The sequence below is a fragment of the Ascidia mentula genome, chromosome 3 (genome assembly GCF_947561715.1).
Source record: "Ascidia mentula chromosome 3, kaAscMent1.1, whole genome shotgun sequence".
Classification (NCBI taxonomy): Eukaryota; Metazoa; Chordata; class Ascidiacea; order Phlebobranchia; family Ascidiidae; genus Ascidia; species Ascidia mentula.
In genome coordinates, this window is record NC_138568.1 from 4,860,969 (window position 1) to 4,876,294 (window position 15,326).

General features: G+C 38.3%; 2 protein-coding genes across 2 annotated transcripts; both read right to left on the bottom strand.

The window, feature by feature from the left end:
- Nucleotides 1-62: 62 nt before the first annotated feature.
- LOC145896011 (trifunctional purine biosynthetic protein adenosine-3-like) lies at nt 63-8,463 on the bottom strand. Its single transcript, XM_082984799.1, has 18 exons — nt 8,304-8,463; nt 7,927-8,067; nt 7,700-7,806; nt 7,283-7,435; nt 6,837-7,031; nt 6,357-6,530; nt 5,941-6,109; nt 5,467-5,698; nt 5,078-5,288; nt 4,535-4,733; nt 4,021-4,275; nt 3,284-3,505; nt 2,720-2,925; nt 2,370-2,469; nt 2,036-2,169; nt 1,636-1,753; nt 1,078-1,217; nt 63-557 (listed from the first exon to the last, which is right to left on the bottom strand). Exons 1-18 carry the CDS (start codon nt 8,425-8,427, stop codon nt 336-338), a joined length of 3,102 nt encoding a protein of 1,033 aa, XP_082840925.1. The 5' UTR covers nt 8,428-8,463; the 3' UTR covers nt 63-335.
- Nucleotides 8,464-8,524: 61 nt separating this feature from the next.
- On the bottom strand, nt 8,525-13,050 carry LOC145894090 (RRP12-like protein). The gene has a single exon (XM_082982544.1). The coding sequence runs from the start codon at nt 13,028-13,030 to the stop codon at nt 9,065-9,067; it is 3,966 nt and encodes a 1,321-aa protein (XP_082838670.1). The 5' UTR covers nt 13,031-13,050; the 3' UTR covers nt 8,525-9,064.
- Between the last annotated feature and the right edge of the window lie 2,276 nt (nt 13,051-15,326).

The following is a 15,326-nucleotide window of genomic DNA, read 5'->3' on the forward strand; positions in this document are numbered from 1 at the left end:
AAACGATTTATTGTACAAGGTCCCTGAAAGAGCAATTGCATCATTGTAATATGACGTATCGATAGAAAACGGCAGTGTTTATAACGTCATAAAGACAGGGCAGTGTAAGGGTAGTAGGCAACATAAGGGGGTGAACTATTCGTTCAAATCCACAGTAACATAGAAAAGCTGGAAGGTAAGAGCGACAGCAGAGACACGAAAACGTGAAAAAAACTTGTAACGTCATTATAGACGGGGTCGGTGGCAAAGGCAGCAGGAAACGATGGCGGAATGATGTGTCAAACAAATCGTCAGTTCGCTTGATTGCAACACACTCTGTTTTCATATTATACAAGTCACGGTGTTTGCTGGTGTCCGTTGGAGATAAGGTGTTTCCCCAAAACGATTCTGTTCTTCGTCGCATCCAGTGATGCGTGACCACTCGTGAGCATTTCAAGCGCTTTGGAGTAAATCTTGTGCTCAGCATTTTTCACTCGTTCTTGTAGGATCTCTACTGTGTCCTCCGGATGCACAGAAACTGCTTCTTGGGCAATGATCGCTCCTTCATCCATCTCTTCCTGTAATGCAAAGGTGGCAAGATGAGATGTTTTCATAAAATTATGGGTTTCGCGAAAACACTTCTATTTGAGTGGGGATACTGACGATGCCTAATCGCAGGCGAAATATATATATATATAAAAAAACATAATCACAAATGAATCCGTTTTTTCTTGTACAAATCGCATAATGAAAACACAGCAAAAAAAGTAAAAAAATGGCAGTCCGTTTGTGACTTAAAACAACTCCCTAAGTAATAATATCGCTTTCTTCTGGCAGGCGTTGGTCAAAAACATATAGTTCAAATGTTTCTTTTTTGCTTTTACTGCTGCCAAAGAGGAACTGGCCAGTTCAGTTACAGCTTGACCAAAGTTTTTTTTACCGAGAAATCCAAGCTAGCCACAAAGAAATCGAGCGGCAAAAGAAGTTCACGGGTTACTGGAAGTGTTGTGACTAAGATACACCGGTTTATTGGCGGGACAAAGGACTTGTTTTTACATATCGACAATATATACGTAGTAATTAGTACCATACACTTACCGACACGAAATGAACAGTACACCCAGTTATTTTGACACCGGCTCGTAAAACTTGTTCGTGGGCGTTCATTCCCTTGAATGATGGAAGGAGACTCGGATGGACGTTTATGATCCGCCCTCTCCACTTCCTCACGAACCAACCTGTGTGAACATAACCATGCGATTATGCACGTGTGTGTTCAATTTGGTGTATGTAAGAGCGATTGGTTTTTACCACAAGGTATAGCGGATATTACTGTGGAAAGCTCAAAACTTAAGCGAACAAATGCAAAGTTTATATTTAAAAAGTGTTGGTTGGGTAAGTAGGCCTATATTGAAATATTGGGTAAAAAAATACTGATGTATATTAACTAATGTTGTAGCGAGGCCTTTGTCTTTTGTTCCACTGTTTTTGCAAATTGTACAAAATATCGAAAGTTTTACAACAAGATACATACTCTGAATTGCTGGATCAGTGAAATACTTTGAATTTGTATTTTTATGAAGACAAAACTAGACAGTCAAAACCATTGAACTTTAAAACATCAATTTCTTCGTAAGTACACAGACATATCTCTACCTGACAAAAGTCTCATAAACCCAGCAAGACAAATGAACTCGATTCCAGCTTCGGTCAGAACTTTGTCCATTGCCTCGTCGAAATTCTCTCGGGAGTTGAACGATTTATGATTAATTGTCTAAAAATTGGACACTTGTTTTAAGGCAACAAATTACTTATATAAATTACATGGCTTTTACAACGCTTGATGATGACCTTCATATGGGCGCAAAACTCGACAACCCTTATGGTTTTATCGGTGCCCATGCCGTTTTATGTTACACGTTTATTGATCATGTGCGTAGTATCTTCGCGTGTAAAAGAAAAATGATTTGATTTGATGACGAAAATTTCAGCAGATTTACGTAAATAGTAAAATCTGCTTTATACGTGGATGTTGGTGGGATAATATCAAACTTACGTGAGTTGGGATTCCAGCTTTTTGAGCTCTTTCCAAACCAAACACACCTTTTCTGTTGGATATGACGAGGCATATTTTGTAACTGCAGTTCGCGGATTGCAAAGAATAATCCAACAAAGCTTGGAGATTGGTTCCTTAAAAATGAGGACTGGTATTAAATACCTAAATTCCCAATTTTCTAAAATTACTGCAAACAGCCGTACTTTTTAATGAGTTTACAATTATGTTGTTTTACACGAAATCAATGCCACAGAAACATTGACATACACCATAGCATTTTTATGACTAGCTTTGGCAAAACTTGATTTTTACTAGGAAGCATAATCAATGTCACCTGTTCCAGAAATAAGTACTGCAACTTTCTGTCTGCTGTATGAGTCACTAAGACCATTGTGGAAAACTTCTTTACTTCCATTCAAGAAAGCATTGCTGTACTAAAAAATCAATGCACAACAATAAATTATGTGACAAAATTGTGGTAAACCATGAATTATAAAAGCCACAGAATAACTGGCAGTGAAAGTAAAAAGAAAAGATTAACAAACTCTTTGAGGTAAGAGTAGTAAGCAATGTGACTAATGCATGTAAAAATTATTGCTAACTTTGAGAGAAAAAAAGATTAACATTCACGAGCTAGTGGTGGTAAGCAGTGTGACTAATGAATGTTAAAAGTCTTCTACTAACTTTTCCAAACTGTAATGCTTTCTTCATATTCCTGACTTTTACTTGGCCACATGCAGAGTCTTTGGCCACAATCTTCCCAATTTTCACCACACTCAGGTTGGAAGCAAGAAACGCACTTTTCAATTTCTGCATAACTTGTTCTGTTTTGTCACAAGAAACCACCAAACACATTCCAATACCACAGTTGAATGTAGAGAGCATTTCATCTGCATGAAGTACAATGTAAAGTTAGATCAGAAAATTTCATTGTGGCTGTGAGAAAATTTCAATGTGACTGATCATGTGTTGTAAGCCAAGGAATGAAGTCAGCTAACTAATCAATGCAAAAAAATTTAGTCACAACATGCAGTTGCAAGACTGCATGCTTCACATTATTTTTTCTCTTAAATGTATTTTTCAATTCTGTAAATCCACCATGCCAAAAAAATTACACAGTTTAAGAATGTCGACATATTTCCAATGTAAGAAAGTTAACTGGTTAGTTGGTTGTCATTAAATTTAGTTTAAAAACATTAGTATGTGCATTAAGAAGTTTACATCACATAACCTCAAGTTTCATCACACCTGCTGACACATTCCCAACTTGCGAAAGCCACTTGAAAACTACTGGAACATTCCAAAGATCAGCATCAAGTTGTGCCGTCACTCGATGGGGTAAAACCCGTGGAAGATTCCCAGTAATACCACCACCTGTTATGTGGGCAACACACTTTACCCCACAGTTGGAACGTAATACGGGAAGGAGTGGTTTGCAGTAGATCGCTGTCGGCGTCAGAAGAGATTCACCTGTGAATAAAAAAACGGGTCTTTCCTTTACACAAAACACATCTTACAAAGCAGTTAGTGTCTAAAAGGCGCTGTCTAAATCATGGGTGGGCAAATGTTTTGACTCACAGGCCAGAAGTTGTTATAAATTTGAAAGGCAGCCAATGGTCTTTGCGAGTACAAAGTGGAAAAAGAGCGTTTACACTAAATAGCAAACTAACCTATTTAAGATACTTAAATAAAAATAATTAATGTTTAAAAGTTAAAATTGAAACGGAACAAAAAAAACTTCACATTAAACCATGTTCATTAATTTATACCCTAACAGGCCAGATTAATAAACCCAATGAGCCAAATTTGGCTTGTGGACCTGATGTCTAGTCTAGATTAATCCAACGAAGCAGGACATTAATCTAACAGGATCATTTATTAATTGTTTTGACACTAACAAAGTTCACAAAAGTACACTGTTGGACTGCTTCCCAACAGAATATGAAGCCATCATCCAAAACTTCTATAAAACACAAGGACTTTACCAAGTGATATTGACCGGTCATAGGGAGCCAGATCATCCAAATTCAATCCACTCAGTTCAACAATTTTCCTCACAAGACTGTAACCATTGCTGTGAATTCCAGTTGAGGTAATCCCAATTACATTGTCTCCAGCTGTTACTTCTTCGACCAGGGGCAGAGAATCATCTCTGTTCCTCTCACAAGCTCCCACGGCAAACCCAGCAAGGTCGTAATGACCTTGACTGTACATACCGGGCATCTCAGCAGTTTCACCTCCTTGAAAACAGAGAAAAAAAATTCAACAAATGTTATATTGATGTTTAAAAACAAAACAATGCCAATTGGTTTTGATGAGAATACTACTCACAAAGTTTGAACGCACCAAAGCCGAACACAACTTTTTGCTTTGAGAAACTATATTTTATAATTTTGGCCAAAAATAAATATTTCCAAAATACCAGAATTAAACATGGGCAAAAAATGGCAAGTTCAGACCCCAAAACAACAAAAAAAAACAATAAAGATAATGAATTACCTATCAAAGCACATCCTGCCTCTTTGCAACCCTTAGTTATTCCTTCCACAACATTTTTGGCAACATCAGGTTGTAGTTTTCCACATGCAAAATAGTCTAGGAAGAAAAGTGGCTCGGCATTGTGGGTAAGAATGTCATTGACACACATCGCCACAAGGTCAATTCCAATTGTAGCATGTTTACCACAGGACTGTGCAAGCTGTCAAAATAAAAGGATCGAAACTAGTAAATTAATGTCATGTTCATTAAAACTCCATTCCCAACAAAAGATCAATATTTTAACGATTATTAAGGTCTTGTTTTTGTTAAAAATTATAATTTTTTTTCACAGGCTTTGCAGCTATAGCTTGGTTTTGCCAAGTAAGGACCTGCGCATTGGGGAGATCCTGCCAATTATGCGATTGTGTGAAAAAATACTGAATTTCTGCCCTACAGACAAGTTTTTCCTACTTTAAACTGAGAGGTTTTGCATGACAGCCTTATGCAACACACATAAAGCAAGTTAACATTATAATAACACAAGTCATTGCACACTTTCCTTACCAGTAACTTGGTTCCCACACCATCAGTTCCTGACACTAAAATCGGGTCATTGTATCCAGCTGCCTTGAGGTCAAACACACCCCCAAACCCCCCTAGAATAGGGGCACAACCTGGTCGAGCTGACCCCTCGACAAAAGACTTGATTGAAGACACAAAGGCATCACCTTTACCAATGTCAACGCCACTTGATGCATAAGTAAGTGCAGGTTGTCTGCAGTAATACATGCCTTTGGTAATTTGTGAGACCAATACTGTTCAATGCAACTACTCAAAACTAAATATGTCCAATTTATGAAACTATTACAGTGACAGTATTTGCTGGTGCGCAAAAAGCATTTTATTGTTAGTTTTCAAAGTTACATAATTCCGTAATAAAATCCATACCATACCTTGACAAGAAGTTAATGCCACGATAACCAATATCATTTCTATAGAAGCTCCCATCAAAGGTGATTTGGTTTACACCAGCCAGAACAAGGCCTAGACAATTAATAAGGTCGTCATGCTCTGCAGTCACAGCAAGTACACGACCACCAGATGTCACTGTTCCACTGGCATGATTCAACTTTGTCCCAGCTTGAAAAACTTGAAGATGGGACATGTTGTTAACTGCTTCAACACCTAAGAATAAATGTTCATGTCAAAGTTTTAACTATACTGGATCTGTTGACTGTGTGGAGAGTTTCAGTTTAAAGCTGAAAATATCAACCAATCAGATAGCTCTACAATACACATGGTATCATACATATTTTCATTGTCCAATGCCTAGAACCTCTGGTCTCATAACAAATAATTCAACAAAATGCAATATTTCTGAATGTTTTGCCCGCAACATCTACAAATAGAAACAATGTAATTTTTACCTGAAACAATTTTTCCCTTTTCATAACATCCTGGATAACCACCACTCGCCATGACAACAGCCATCACGAACGTGTTTTGTTTCCACCTGATTGGTTGGTGTTTTAGGTTGCCAGATGTACACGCTTTTAATACACTGTACAGATCACAGTCCAGCAATGGTAAAATAACCTTCAAAACATTTATTGACAGTATAAATTGTGACAAATTAAGAAATGTGAAAAATATTTTTAAATACTAACGACTTTGACAAAGTTATTTCAGTAAATTAAAAATGCCTGTAACTTGATTGCATTATATCGCGACAATCAGCTATTTGTGCTTAAAAACAACTTACACAAACAATCTAAACCTATTTAAATTATAACCACATATAAACAAATCCCACCGAGCTGTCCAAATCTAACATTTTTGCTACCTGGCATTCAGGGTCGCCAAATCTGCAGTTAAACTCCAAAACTTTTGGTCCAGTGTCGGTCAACATCATTCCTGCATAGAGAACCCCAACATATTTGTGTCCATCTTGTCTCAAACCATCCACTGCTTTTTGGAGGACATTTTGTGTCACAAATTCTAGTGTTGAAATGCAAATCTGTTTGTTTGCAAAAGAAAACAAAAAAACGCTTACAACATAAAGCATTGTTTAAACTTTGGGAAAGGGTTTTATACAAAGCACAGCTGCAGAAAATGTTAGGAATGTAAACAAAACAGATATTATACACTTACAGGAGCAAAAGATACATAACTTTGTACACACTGTTTTGACCTATAAGGTCTCACCAACTAGTTCTGTGCAACAGGCACCAGCTGCACTGGCAAGACCTTATTGGTCAAAACAGTGTGCATAACTGTCTGAACCTCAAAAACATTTGGTGGATGTAAGTCTTGTTTTACACACCTGTGGACATGGACAGTAAGCTCCCATTCCACCTGTATTGGGGCCGAGGTCACCAGGTAAAAGACGTTTGTGGTCCTGAGCAGGTGGCATGATTTCTATGTTGATTCCGTCAGTGAAACAAAGAACAGAGAACTCCTCCCCATCAAGCAGTTCCTCCACAACAACTGTGTCTCCAGCAGAACTGTATTTTTTGTCCTGTCATTACGGAACATTTTATTTTGCCAAGGTGCAAATATACATTTTAGCATTAAGGTTTTAAAACAGATCTTTCAGTCAATTATTGTGTGATTTGTTATAACAGCCCTTGAAAATGCAAAACCATTTGTACAGATGCTTTTCAAAGCACATAGAATATAGAAACATACTTTTAAGACAAAGATTACACAATTAATATTTTGGAATAGAAAATGTCCATCACCATTTCAAATAATTCTAATGAGATTAACCTTCATAATGGTGTTGATTGCATCACAGGCCTCTGTTTTGTTGGTTGCTATGGCGACTCCCTTTCCTCCTGCCAATCCGCTTGCTTTCACTACTAGAGCAGGATAGGGGGCTGACATAATGTGCTCACATGCTTCTTCTGGTTTGGTAAATACCTGCAATCAACAAACTGGCTCAAACAAATCTATTAGCACTTGTAATTTTTTTGTAAACAATTGTAGTTAAAAAAACCTTCCAAAATACAACATGGGTCATTCCATTGTATTTTTACCCCCTCACGCCCACAGTCAGATTTTGATGAAATTTGGCACAAACATGCAGACATATGTGGAGGAAAAAAATCCAAAGTTTTGTGTTCTAACTCCAAGTTGATCAAAGGTTGTTTAACCCTAAATGTTGCATGTATTCACAAAGATTACCTCAAATCTGGCAGTGGGAATTGAGTTTCTTGCCATGAAATGTTTAGAATATTCTTTGCTGGCTTCTATTTTCGCTGCACTTGCAATTGGTCCAAAACAGTCAATACCTTTAAACAGCAACGGACATGCTAACATTGACAACGTACACAATAAACAAACTATGCATCTAACTTTATTTATGATTGATTGAAATAAGATGAAAATTAGGATCAAAACAGGTAGGTTACCTTTATTGGTGAGGTCATCAACTACTCCATTAGCAAGGGGGTCTTCAGGGCCTACAACTACCAGGTCTATATTTTGTTCTTGGCACCACTCAGCCAACTTGTTGTGGTCCTTTATGGGTAGTTCCACATTTTTGCATTTCTCTGAAACAAAATATTGGCTCAAATATTTTCTGTATTAAGCTAATGCGAAGATGTGTATTGGTAATATATATTGAAGTTTCACTTTTTTTTATCAGGATATTATCATAAATCATGTTTTGCAAATTTAGCTGAAGTTAACCCTTTTAACTGTTTTAAACACAAATTATAAAGTTTGTCAATTCCAATATGTAAAAGAAAGTACTGTTAATGGGAAATTAACATCAAGTTCTGCAGACCTAATCTTGAAGTTCCCGCATTGCCAGGAGACACAAAAATTAGGGAAATTTGTGGAGATTGGCTTAGTTTCCATGCAAGACAATGTTCCCTTCCACCCGAACCAATAACTAGCAATTTGCTCATTACAAAAACTTTTTCTTTGATAATAATTACCACACCTAACTCCTGAAACTGCCAAAAACACACAAGTCATACATTGGAAAAAGTATGTGGCATTGACAAAAAAAAAGTTACAACTAAACAATCCAATTCTAATATTTCTTGACATGCATAATAATGGACACATAGAATTTTGTTTCATTGCAGTTTTATCACAATTTTTAACTATAAGAAGCCAAACATGCTTTAAGCAACACATTTCGTAATATTATGATGCATTAGTTATTGATATCAACCACAAATACACATCGTTGACTATGAAAAGAGTAAGGTTTACACTGTTATAAACAGGTATGTAAGGCAGTAAGTTACCTCCACCAAGGTCAGTTTACACTGTTATAAACAGGTATACTGTGATGACACTGACAACAGTGAAATAACAGAGGAAAAAGGCACATAAGAAAAAGAGAGTCTGCATCCCCTCATACTAAGCACAAATACACACATACTTAAGAATTAATTTGCCTTGTTACACCTCTGGTACTGTTGGATTAACCCACTTGCCAACTTGTTTGGAACATTATAATCATGGACACTGTGACAAACTTTTGCCAATGTAAAAATCACAGAGTAAGGTTTTCGCGCTTAAACACAAAGGAAGCTACTTTCGCTTCCTTTTTGCTTTCAGTTTTGCCCCATCAGCTGCTCCTTTCTTTGCAGCTTTCATCAAGCCATCATACTGGCCTGAAAGCTTTTTTCTCTTTCTTTTATTTAAAACTTTAACGTCCAGGGGTATATAAGCATATGGGTCGTGCTTGCCTTTACGTTTTACATCCCCACTACTCTTCTTTGATTTGTAAGCGGCACCGATCGCTTCCGGATCCAGTTGTCTGTGAATACCTTTGCCACCAGGTTTGTATCCCTGCTCTAACACTTCAGTTGCATTGTTATCATCATCTAGCTTTCGTTTGGGGGCGGATTTTTTAGCCGATGCTTTCGGTTTATCGACTCCTATACCAGCTAAGAGTTTATTTGTTTCCACATCTTCATCCTCGCTTTCATCACTTTCCCCTCCAATGATCAATCTTCCATCAGAAGCAAATTTAAAGTCATCAGCTTGCCGCTTTCTGTTAGCCACCTGAGTGGGATCACTTGCAAGGACTTTTTGTGATGTCGCAGGATCCAGTAAGTCCATTGGCTCAGTCTCTTTATCCTGGAGCCAGGCTTTGTTAGGAGGATTTCCTTTGCCTGATTTTAACTTCGGTCCCTCATCTTCAGAGTCTGAGGAATCAGCAAGAAGTTCATCAATTGTCTCTTTCTTCTGAGATTTGATGTTAACTTGCATGTCAGTGTTGCCTTCGCTTTTCTTTTCCGATTTTCTTTCTGCTTGTTGCCTCTTGGTGCGTTCGGCCACTTTTCGAATATTTTGCAGTTGCTTTTTGTGCGCTGCAGGCGTCATCGAGTTGATTGTTTCGAAACCAAATTTTCTGACAAATCTTTGTAGAATTGTTTTAACCCGAAATCTAAAGTGTCGTCTTGTCTCCGGTTTCCATTTCAGTAATGCGTCAAGAATCCCTTTCGTGTACTGTCCCAGAGTCCCACGATCCAAAACAGTAAACAAAACCATGATAAAGCTTAGTGCAGCTTTACAAACTTCTCGTGTATTGCAGCCAAGCAACAGGCACACATTGCTAATAGTCTGATCCAGAAGAAATGAAGGCATGTCTGCTTTAAACTCATAAACCAATCTACAAAGCGCTATTATTGTGGATTTGATCATAATTGGTGAGCCAGCAAGTCCATTAAACACAATATCAAAATAGGCGACCAATCCATCAGCAATTCCATCCTTTTCTTCATTTGTATGCATTAAAATAAATGCTTTTGCGGCTGATACAAGCAAGGTAAAAGAGGCAAGTCTACTTCTTTTTGCCTCCTTTGTACATAAAATCACTTCTGGAAGAAGCACCTCGACAAATTCTGCACAGTCCTTGTGAGTTTCAGACCTTCCTGCAAGTTGTTGTATTATCTGGTCCATACAAGTGATGCGGGGACCTTTGGAAGAAGGAGATGAAGATGACAAACCATCCAACAAACGAGACTTAAGCTCCTGCAAACGGGAATTTACAAATTGTCTGCAGCTTTCATTGCTGGAGCCACATATTTCTTCTAACAAGCGGTATGCTTTTTTCTGCATGCTGTGATTTGGGCTATTTAGCATGGGTAACATGTCCTGGTAAATGGAGTTCATTTCGTCGAGCCCAACGTACACAACCATGTTGACTAAAAGATCCAATAACGCAAGTCTAGTGGCATCGTTTTCAGTCTCGCCATCAAATGCACGCTTCTGTGCCTTCACAAAGTATGAAATGACAAGTTGGACATCCGAAACTTCCAAGTATAGTTTAATTGTTTCTAAGGCCGACAACCTATCAGGGCTCTTGCGCTTGTTAGCATCGACGGCACTTTGTTTCTCATCAACGGCTTCAATGCCAGGCATTGCATCTGGAGACGTGTATACATTAAAAAGGATTGGTAAATAGTTCTTTGTGAACCTTGCCATAACTGCTTTGTCTTCATCTGAAGACTTGCATGATATGAGGAGATTTCTCAAAGCCTGCATGACCAGCAGCTTTAAATCATCATGCTCAGTTACAGCCCTTCCCAGTATACGCGCAAGATTGGGAAATGCCGATGTAATGTCAGTTGCACCTTTGCAGAATACAGGTAGTAACGACCAGCACTGATGCTGCACAGTTTCATACATAGATGCCTCAACTGACATGTCATGGGATTTTAACTCAGCTGCTCTTGCACGCACTTTCCCAGCAAGGGGTAGAAAGTATTCTGTAAAGTAAGAAAGTTCAGTGTTTTTTACATGCTTATGTAACAAAGGCAGAATCCAGCTTCTGGGAAAGTCATAATCCATTTCAGTACCATCAATTTTAAGTGGAACAGCTTGTAGAAACAGTTTGGGGCCAAGGGAAGTAATAGCAGCACCACAGGCATCATCAACCTCTGAACGATATGTAAATTGTGGCGAACCCCGCAAGTCAGCAATACTTGCCAACAAACCTTTCACATGTGAAAAATGCTTTGCGTTGATGCAAGATTTAAAAGCCACCTGACAAAGTCCAAACATCATGCCCCAAACTGAGTGGTACTTGTACTTTAAACCATCATTCAGCAAAGTTGAAACAGCTGTTAGGAATTTTGTTTCATCACTGGCGGTTGCACATGACAATACTGGAGGAGTGCAATCCAATAAAACTATTTTTGCAGTGGAATTTGCAGCTTCACGCACTGCTTGGTTGGCTGAGAGGAACATTTTGAAACAGGAGACAAGGAGTTTAGGAATATGCACAGTGGACAGTGTGTTAGCATTCTTCGCTTGTTCAGTTTCCAGAAACTTAGTTGACAAGTGAATCACTGCTTTCTCCATTACAGCCAACCACGCAGGGCACATTTGGGCATCAGATGAGTTTGGATGGTAGTCGTATAACGCAGAAATAATTTGTGCTGTAAGGTCAGCTGAGAGGTTGCTAGCGGAAGGCTGATTTTGAAACATGCTGTACATAGCTTTCAAAGATAGTGACTTTACAATCGGCTCGCCTAACGTCATCAGTCGCAAAATAGTTTCACATGATTGCTTAAGCGAAGCAGTTGGAAAACTATGTAAAACACGACCAAGTAAAGTCATAACGTGGCACACAGATGGTGCGGAAGATATGCCACCGAACTTTTCAAGGTGGTTAACACAAAATTTTGAAGTTGCAACTGCAGCGGGATGAGTTTTAACCCCAGTACTTTCTTCAATCATGAAGGAACTTGCAAACAAAATACCGCACACTGCATTTTGAGCAGCTTTGCGAACTTTGGGTTTGCTGTGAACTGTGAAGTTTAATATTGTGTGGAAAATGTTAATAGTTGAACGATCATCCCAAACGGACAGAGCTTGCTGTCTCAAAACAGTTGCCAGACAAGACAAAACGGAGCGTAAAAGTGCCGTTGGTGGTGCATTTTCAGTCCCACCATTTTGATTTAAAATATCGTATAGCAGCTTTGAAACTTCACCAAACTTTGCCCTTAATACTGGGACAGGCACTTGCTTGCAGGTCATGGCTAGAAGATAAGCAACAGCTGATGCAGATTCAACTTGCTCCACAGACTGCAGTGCAGTGACAAGAGCAGCAAAGTAAGCGGTATTTGACTCAGTGGCACCTTGTCCACGTATTACTTCAGTAATTGCAGCCAAAACTGCACAAACCTCCTTATGCTTGGTTGAATTGTTAAGCCAGTACCTTTGTATTTTCCCGAATGTAATGTTTGTGCAGTCTGACAAACCACTCAGGAACGAAGCAAAAGTTGGTGCACCTTCGCTTGCCGTTTCATCCATTGGAGTTCCCCTGACAAACTCTTCTCCAGATCCGTGCATTTCATCGTGAATCTGCAGTTTCTCCAGAGTAAGTCCCTTTGTTGGTTGGTTCGTGGGCTGAACGTGAAGAAAATTACTCTTTGCTTTTGCACGATGCTTACGAAGGTCAGGATTCGAAGCGCACGAACTTCCCTTTTGCCATTTTTTAATCTTCGCTCGAGAACCACTTTTCAGTTTGCCAGGTTTACCCATTTTATGTGAAGTTAACGAGGAAAAAATCTGGACAAAAAACACAGATAACTTGAAAGTGTTACACAAGACGAATACAGTTCATCAAAAGACCAAACACATTATCCAAATAATTACTGCATTTCATTAATTTTTCAACAAATGCAGAGTTATAGTAACCTACTATAGGTAAGGTAAGTAAGGTAAGGTTTTAGGCAAGACACGTGTGTCACAATAATCCAATGCACTGTAGTCCTATTTATCCGGCACAAAAAAATCGTCTTCAAGTTTTTTTGGGAAAGGGGATAATAAACCCAGTTTATTGTCAAATAATAAATTGCCATTTGTTGCAATGCAACAATAAATCAACTACAATTACTTTTTTTAAATATTTTGAAATAAGTTGAAAAAGATCAGTTTGTGAATGAAGACTGGCAAAGATTGTTTGTGATGCCTTTAAGCATAGAATACTAAAAAAGTATTTAGTATTCTATGCTTTAAGTATTTTTGACAAGTTTCCAGAAAGTTAGTTCACAAGTTTGCTTTCACTGTAAAGTTCCAACGTAGACGGTTAATTGCTTGTCAAGTTAACGTAAATATTGGTTTTTGAAAGTTTTAGTCGACACGGTATTTGCTGAGCAAATATTCCAGCTGAGAACCGTAGCTTATGATCTCGAGTTGGCATAGAGACTTATTTAGCACATTGAAAATTGGGAGAAGGTAATATTTGGTTACCGGCTGGGACAGAACGGTTAGACAAGTGTTTATCGACTAATTGTCCATGGCCCAGTGGTGGACCACAGTGGTGTTTTCGTGTAGGCCAAGGAGCTAGAAGAATAATATGTTTTAACACCAAACTCAAAGAAAGTCACACCAAGCTATACTGGGCAAAAGCTTCTACCGAAGTAAATCTTGGTTGCATAAGGAAGAAGGTTGAGATACACGGGGTTAGACTATCAGGATAATAACCATCGATAAAAATTGTTGTCAGAAGAAGGCATGAATGACCATAATACATCCAACGTTTACAAACTTTGAGCGTATTGTCGAGTGCGCTCCAGACAGCATAGCAGGATTTGGCCATTTCCTTTAAACGTTGCCTGTCAGACAATGTTCAAGATATTGAGTGTGAATTTGTTGGATGCAACATACAGTTGTTGTCAGGTTGTTGGTCTCGGGGCAAAGTCCATGTTTTCTAAAAGTCACGTAGCGAAAACTCAATGACGTGGGAGTTGTATTTAATAGGCAGCACATATACACCGATATGGTATCAATAAACTGTAATACATTTTGTAACCTTTGCGTGACGATGGTTATTCGCTTACACATATAAGCTCGTATACACCACCATTGTGGTTACCTAGTGGTACAAAGTGCAAAAAATGAGGCTTCCAAAAGCATTCTCTTGTAGGTGGGACCTATATAAACTCCTAATCTTATTCATGTTGAAGAAGAAATGCCACTTACTAGCAATAGTTTATGTTATAGAGCTTTTTGGTGAAGTATTATCTGGTCATAACAGCAGTCTTCGGTCAGTGGAATGCTTTATTTAGCGTTGCACCGTACGGTCTGTTTACTGTTTCCGTGACACTTTTTGTCTGACGACTTGTTTCGCCTCTAGTACCTCTTGTCAAACCACAATAATAAACTTCAACAGTGGTTGTGGGATAATGAAGTGCTTTCCCTTTTGTGTACGACAGAAGCGTAAAATCGAGGGAGTTTGTCAAATCATTGTGCGTGATTATTCTATCTCCATCGAATGGTTCTGCTCCATTTTCTCACGTCATTGTTACGTAAATTTGTGCCACTCTTATGTGAGTTCGGATATTAGCTTACTTTTGGATTTGACAAAGAATAGGGTGACTTTCTTTCACGAAATAATTTTATGAAACATATAGATTTCTGCCGCAACTCATCAAATTTAAGTTAATTTATACACACAAAACACTTCAGGTGTGCAAATCACAATAAATTACAAAAGTGAAAAAGTTCCCAGAGTATGTTTCGTGGATTGATCTGTAAAAAAATCTACCAAGATCTATGATTTTAGTTGGTGTAAAATGCTTTTCACTCAGGCTAGTTTTCTATATTTGCGACCAAATTTAATTAAAAATTTCCAGGCAAAAGAGCACTGGTGACAGATATTTGCAACGATTGGTCAACGAATCGATTGCAAAATGCCAAGCATTGCGTTTCGATATCTTCGTCAATTACAATAGCCGCAAGCTGGGACGTTTAAGGGCTTGCATTTCATCGATCTCCTGAGGTCGTTAGTAATCAAATACCAACGAAATTGGACCCTTGTCATGAATGTCAGTCT